This window comes from Hemiscyllium ocellatum, chromosome 8, assembly GCF_020745735.1.
Source record: "Hemiscyllium ocellatum isolate sHemOce1 chromosome 8, sHemOce1.pat.X.cur, whole genome shotgun sequence".
NCBI lineage: Eukaryota > Metazoa > Chordata > Chondrichthyes > Orectolobiformes > Hemiscylliidae > Hemiscyllium > Hemiscyllium ocellatum.
Window position 1 is genome coordinate 51,652,848 of NC_083408.1, and position 5,879 is coordinate 51,658,726.

General features: G+C 44.8%; 1 protein-coding gene across 1 annotated transcript; it reads left to right on the plus strand.

The window, feature by feature from the left end:
- The first annotated feature begins 796 nt into the window (after positions 1 to 796).
- foxg1a (forkhead box G1a) lies at positions 797 to 2,029 on the plus strand. Its single transcript, XM_060828377.1, has one exon. The coding sequence runs from the start codon at positions 797 to 799 to the stop codon at positions 2,027 to 2,029; it is 1,233 nt and encodes a 410-aa protein (XP_060684360.1).
- The last annotated feature ends 3,850 nt before the right edge of the window (positions 2,030 to 5,879 follow it).

The following is a 5,879-nucleotide window of genomic DNA, read 5'->3' on the forward strand; positions in this document are numbered from 1 at the left end:
GGGGGAATGGGAGAGGTGTGTTTCAGTGGGGAGTGTGGAGGGTCAGGAGATGATGGGGGTACTGGGGGCCTCTCTCACTCTCAATCCTTGGCTTCAGCCACTCGCGGCGAGATCCGAACTGGGGACTGGCAGCTGGTGCCCCGAGAAAATAGTCCCGCTCCTACACCCCCCCCCCCCCCCCCCCCCCTTGGAGCTCAACTGCGTGGAAAAGGAGGGAGACCAAATTCCAGCAACTTTGCATAGAAAGGGAAACGTGCTGGGAGTGAGAGGCAGTTGGGTTGGAGGGGAAACCAACCATCCGGAAGATTGGAATTGGGGGGGGGGGGGGGAAGTGAGGGGAGGAGAGGAGAGTGGGTTTTGGGGTTGGGTTGGCGGTGACGCGGCTTTGACCTCTTTCCCCGCCCTGGCGTTTGTAGCGTTCCGCCAGCAGGGGGGGTTGGGGAGGAGGAGGGCGGCTGGGTGGGGAGGAGGAGGAGGAGGAGGAGGGTGAGGTGCAAGCGGCGCTGATTGGCTGCGGCGTGGGGCGACGCGCAGGCGCGCCGGCGGCTGTGATTGGGCAGCCAGGGGCCGGGCTCCATGGGCGCGGAGCTGCCTGGCTCCGAGCGACCTCTTCTTAAGAACATGAAGTAGTGGCTCTTTTTTTTTACTACACGGAGTTGCCAACGTTTGTGCGATTTGCGGTCCAACTGTGCTGCGGCGATCACCATTTATTTTCATTATTATTATTATTTTTTTTTCTCGGGATTTTTTTTTGGGGGAAGAAAAAATTCCCCCCCCCTGTGTGTGTGTGTGTGTGATGTTGGACATGGGAGATAAGAAAGAAGTGAAGATGATCCCCAAGTCGTCGTTCAGCATAAACAGCCTGGTGCCCGAAGCGGTGCAGAGTGACAGCCGCCAGCGCGCTGGCCCCGAGCACGATGACAAGCCGTGCTTGCCAGCTCTCGACACCAAGCCCGACAACGCCGGCGGCAAGAGCGAGAGCAGCTCGGCGGAGCCACCCGGCTCGGACGACAAGGACAACAAGCCCGAGGAGAAGAAGGCCGACGGCAAGGAGCCAGACGCCGGCAAGGAGGGCGAGAAGAAGAACGGCAAATACGAGAAGCCCCCGTTCAGCTACAACGCCCTGATCATGATGGCCATCCGGCAGAGCCCCGAGAAGCGGCTCACCCTCAACGGCATCTACGAGTTCATCATGAAGAACTTCCCCTACTACCGGGAGAACAAGCAGGGCTGGCAGAACTCCATCCGGCACAACCTCAGCCTGAACAAGTGCTTCGTCAAGGTGCCCAGGCACTACGACGACCCCGGGAAGGGCAATTACTGGATGCTGGACCCGTCGAGCGACGATGTCTTCATAGGCGGCACCACGGGCAAACTGCGCCGGAGATCCACCACCTCGCGGGCCAAGTTAGCTTTCAAACGGGGAGCGCGCCTCACCTCCACCGGCCTGACTTTCATGGACAGGGCAGGTTCCTTATATTGGCCGGTCTCGCCATTCCTGTCCCTCCATCACCCCCGAGCCAGCAGTACCTTGAGTTATAATGGAACCACCTCACCTTATCCCAGCCACCCGATGTCCTACAGCTCGGTGTTAACTCAGAACTCTCTGGCAAACAACCACTCTTTTCCAACATCAAATGGCTTAAGTGTAGATAGACTTGTGAACGGAGAAATTCCTTATGCCACCCACCACCTCACGGCTGCAGCCGCCTTGGCTGCCTCGGTGCCGTGCGGTTTATCTGTTCCATGCTCGGGCACGTATTCGTTAAATCCCTGCTCGGTAAACCTTCTGGCAGGACAGACAAGTTACTTTTTCCCCCATGTTCCTCATCCTTCAATGACTTCTCAAAGCAGCACTTCAATGACGGCTAGGACAGCGTCCTCTACGTCTCCACAGGCGCCTTCTACTCTCCCCTGTGAGTCTCTAAGACCTTCTTTGCCAAGTTTCTCCACAGGACTTTCTGGAGGACTTTCTGACTACTTCACACATCAAAACCAGGGGCCCTCTTCAAACCCTCTAATACACTAACAAATCCCTTCGAAAAGACTGTAAGTTGACATTTTACACACATTTGCGTTGTAAATAATTCTCAAAAGAAGCCCAGGTATTTTTATTCAAGTCCCCATTTTTGTCTGCATTTTGTCAAATCCCGTAGGATTGTTTGTTTATTCAGTTTCAGCAATGTGCAATTTGAGGCGGTTTAGATAGGAAACCACGAGTTAAATTAATGTAGACTGTGTATTTAAAATGACTACATTCCAACTAAGTTTAAATTAGGCAGATCTGAACCAACTGTTCCACCAGATTTTCGTATTTGCAGTATTAGAAGTTATCTTTTCTGGTGGCTGCTGATCTCAATATTGGCGGAAACATTTTACACTCGAAACAATCAAAATTGAACGCTTGATTTGTACTGTATTTGGTAACCTTACTTAAAACATGCCTAACCTTCGGTCATTTTTTTTTCCCATTTGGTTACAAAATGGTTCATGTTTACGTTGAGACCAAAGACGGGGCTAGAAATGCACTCCTTGTTTAAACGAACAAGTACTTTGAAAATAATTCCTATTTTCCAGTTTACAACACTGCCTGCAAAAGAATCAGAAGGGGACAAAATTGATGATTGCCTTTAGTTTGTGTTGTGCATAATTCGATGTATGTGGTCACTAACAGGTCCCTTTTCATTTCTTTCTGTAACTGTAGTGAAATGTGTAAACCTATTGTACTTAAAGGATAAATCTTGCGGACGTGTAACTTGTGTTGCTTAAATGCCTCATAAATTCCTTGAGTGATTGTTAATGTCGTCTCTAAATTTCATGATTGTGATATTGTGATCATATGCCCGTGTTGTCACTTAAAATGTTTACTATACAGAAGGCACCGAAATAAAAAAAATAGGTTACATTCAGAAGTTTTGACATCTTGTCCTTTTCTTTATCACCGCTAAATGCAATAGTGATCTGCAGTAATACTTTTTTTTATATAAATGGCTTTCTTTCTGCATGCATTTCTCATCCCCGTCAAAGAGACCAAAGTATACCAGATTAGTCAGGAATGAAACCACCCCTCCCCTTTATCTAGGCCTAATTTATCCCGTTGTACTCACCCACGTTTAAGCTGAACCGTTGGTATAATGTTTAAGTTACGCTCCAATTTAACTAATATGCTCACGTTTAAAAAAATATATATAACTCTTCCCAATGAGTTTTATATTGGCGCCGCGTGTTCTTAGTACCGTTCAATTCACGGCTCATTCTGCATTATACACACCGAATAAAGGAACAGGTTTGAATCCATCCCTAAAACTATTTTCTCTCAAAATTTGTTTCACTGTCGCGCTAGTTTCCAAACTATTTGCTGATTTTTTTGTGTGGTTTAGATGTGAAGCACACAGGACTCTTTGAGGCAAATATTTCAAACGTTAGTGTAGTTGCTGGAGTGATGTATTGTTGATTTAAATGTGGTTTCCCAGAAAGTGGAGCCTGCCTTTTCACAGTCACCTCATCAGTTCATGCAATTTTGAAACAATACACAGACTTCAAAAGACATTAAGAGACCAATGCCTCCTGCACTGCCAGGTATAAAATACAAACGTTAATTTTTAAACAGAGAGCGACCCACCAGGAAATTTAGTTGAAAGTTATAAATTAATATTTGATTTGACGATTTGTCAATTGACGTTGAGGTATTATTTCCAAATTCATATTGAAGTGTGTGATCACTGATAGCAAGTGAATGAGTTCTTCATGTACGCTGGGGATATTGTCGATTCAGGGACAATATGATTATGAAATAAATTCTTCCGTAGAAATGACAGCCGGTGCCAATGGAATGTTATGTACATTTGTAACCCCATTTCAGATGAGATTGATTCATGCAGCGATCTGGAGGCAATTACTTTTGGTTGTATCATTTATGACTAAAAGCATTGAAACTCTCTGTGAAAATATACAACATTTGACAAGCTGAGATGTCACATTTGTGAGAAAAATTTGACTAACACATTTCTTGCAAATTCGATCCGCTGTAGGTCTGTGCAGGGTGCTACCCTTATTTGTTCTTCTTGTGTTACATTAACTATGCCCACGAGTAACGCAAGAAGGCTAGTGCCTCTCACAATAGGCCCGAAGGAAAATGAATCTCGGCTGTAGATGTTATCGCTGTAATGTTAAGCAGGGTTATGCGAAAGAAGGAAGTGTGGCTCCTGAATTAAATACAAGCAAATTGATATGAAAAAAAAACAGGAAAGGAGAATTTGCGAGGCGTTACTGAGGGGATCTACAATAAGAGGGTTTTCTTTGACCTGAAGAAACGTGAAGCTTCATTTACATAGAGACAAGACGCAGTGACGTTAGCTGTTATCCGGGCCGCTAGCTGCTCCAGACGTTCTCCAGAGATAATCTATCCCGTTTCTCTGCTCCAAACCGGCGCTCCGGAACTAGAAAATAAAACCAATCTATCTGTTGATAAAATGCTGTACATAGTCTATTAGAAAACAATAAACCGGGTCACGTCTTTAAAAAGTTCCAATTCCTTTTTTTTGCGCTGCGGCACAGGTCAAAGGCACGCCTGCTTTTCAGATCTGTGGCTGCCTTAGAAATTGAACCTCAAAGTGTTTTCAAAAAAGATCATTATATCATTAGGAAAAGTTTAAAGTTTTTTTTCGTTAAGTGCCATTTTACGAAAGGAGAGGAGCATTCCGCTGTTTAACCCCTGAAGTTTCACTGAGCTGGAACGTGCCGTCGAATGCAATGCCTTGCATTTGGTAAGTCCACCATCTCCCTTTCTTTCCAATAGTTTGTTGTTGACTTGCTAAGATTGTTTGAATTGTATATGTGTGTATATTGTACTGCAGAGTATTTATTTCATTGTTTTTTTTTGAAATTTAATTTAATTGAACTCTGGGCCTAAGGCGCCTGTTTATCCAACGTCCTAATAATCAGCATAAACTGACAATCGTGATTTTAAGAATATTATCATTGGGACGGTTTCAGCGGCCTGTACATTAAAAATGTGCAGTTAGGATACATTTCCGCAGGGCAGTCATGCTGAGGTGTCAGAAAGCGCATCAGAATATTTTAATGATTACTTACAAACAAATTGAAATTCTCAGGTTTGTACCAATGCTGTTTAGACTTGACCTGCCATTAACAGAAGATCGATTCAAACAAAAAGAAACCGTGCACATAATGTCGCAATTCCATGACTATTGCCAAGTTGCTTTGTGTGTGAAGCGATTGGGAAGGGGAACTAGATCGCGACAAATGCTTGACTGTGATTGAGTGGATACCCAACATGAAAACACATAAGATCTCCAATTACTTTCATGCTCAAGCACATCAAATCCACTAGCTGCGAAGTTTAGGAAGTACAGGCGTGTTAAAAGGGCAGCAGGGAGTTTACCTGATAGAATGTGACGCCCGGATAGTCATAGTTTTGATAATCAAATTGTCCCTAATGATCCGAAGAACACATCTTAGCTAGTGGTTTCAAAGTCCAACAAGCCATGTTGAAACAATTGAAAATTTCCAATGTAATAGTTTATTTTACAAATTGTTAAGAGCACAGCAAATATGTTGCAATGTCTTGCTGAGAGAAAAAAATACTAAAATGCGCTGTTGTGCATTATTATGCCAAGCGGAGTCACATCATGCCTGAAGCCGAGACCCTCACAAGAGTAGATCCTAATTTAGTATTACACGGATTTGAATGAGAAAAAAAACCTTCACCACGAATCCGTAATGAAAGGTCTCAATGTGATGGCTTTGGTTTGGCTCGAATGTGGAAGATAGCTCACTCTGATCAGCATTTTGGGTAATGTGGCAATACTGTGTGTCAACTGTGTGGTACGTTCTACAAGGTGAGCGACTCTTGGGGC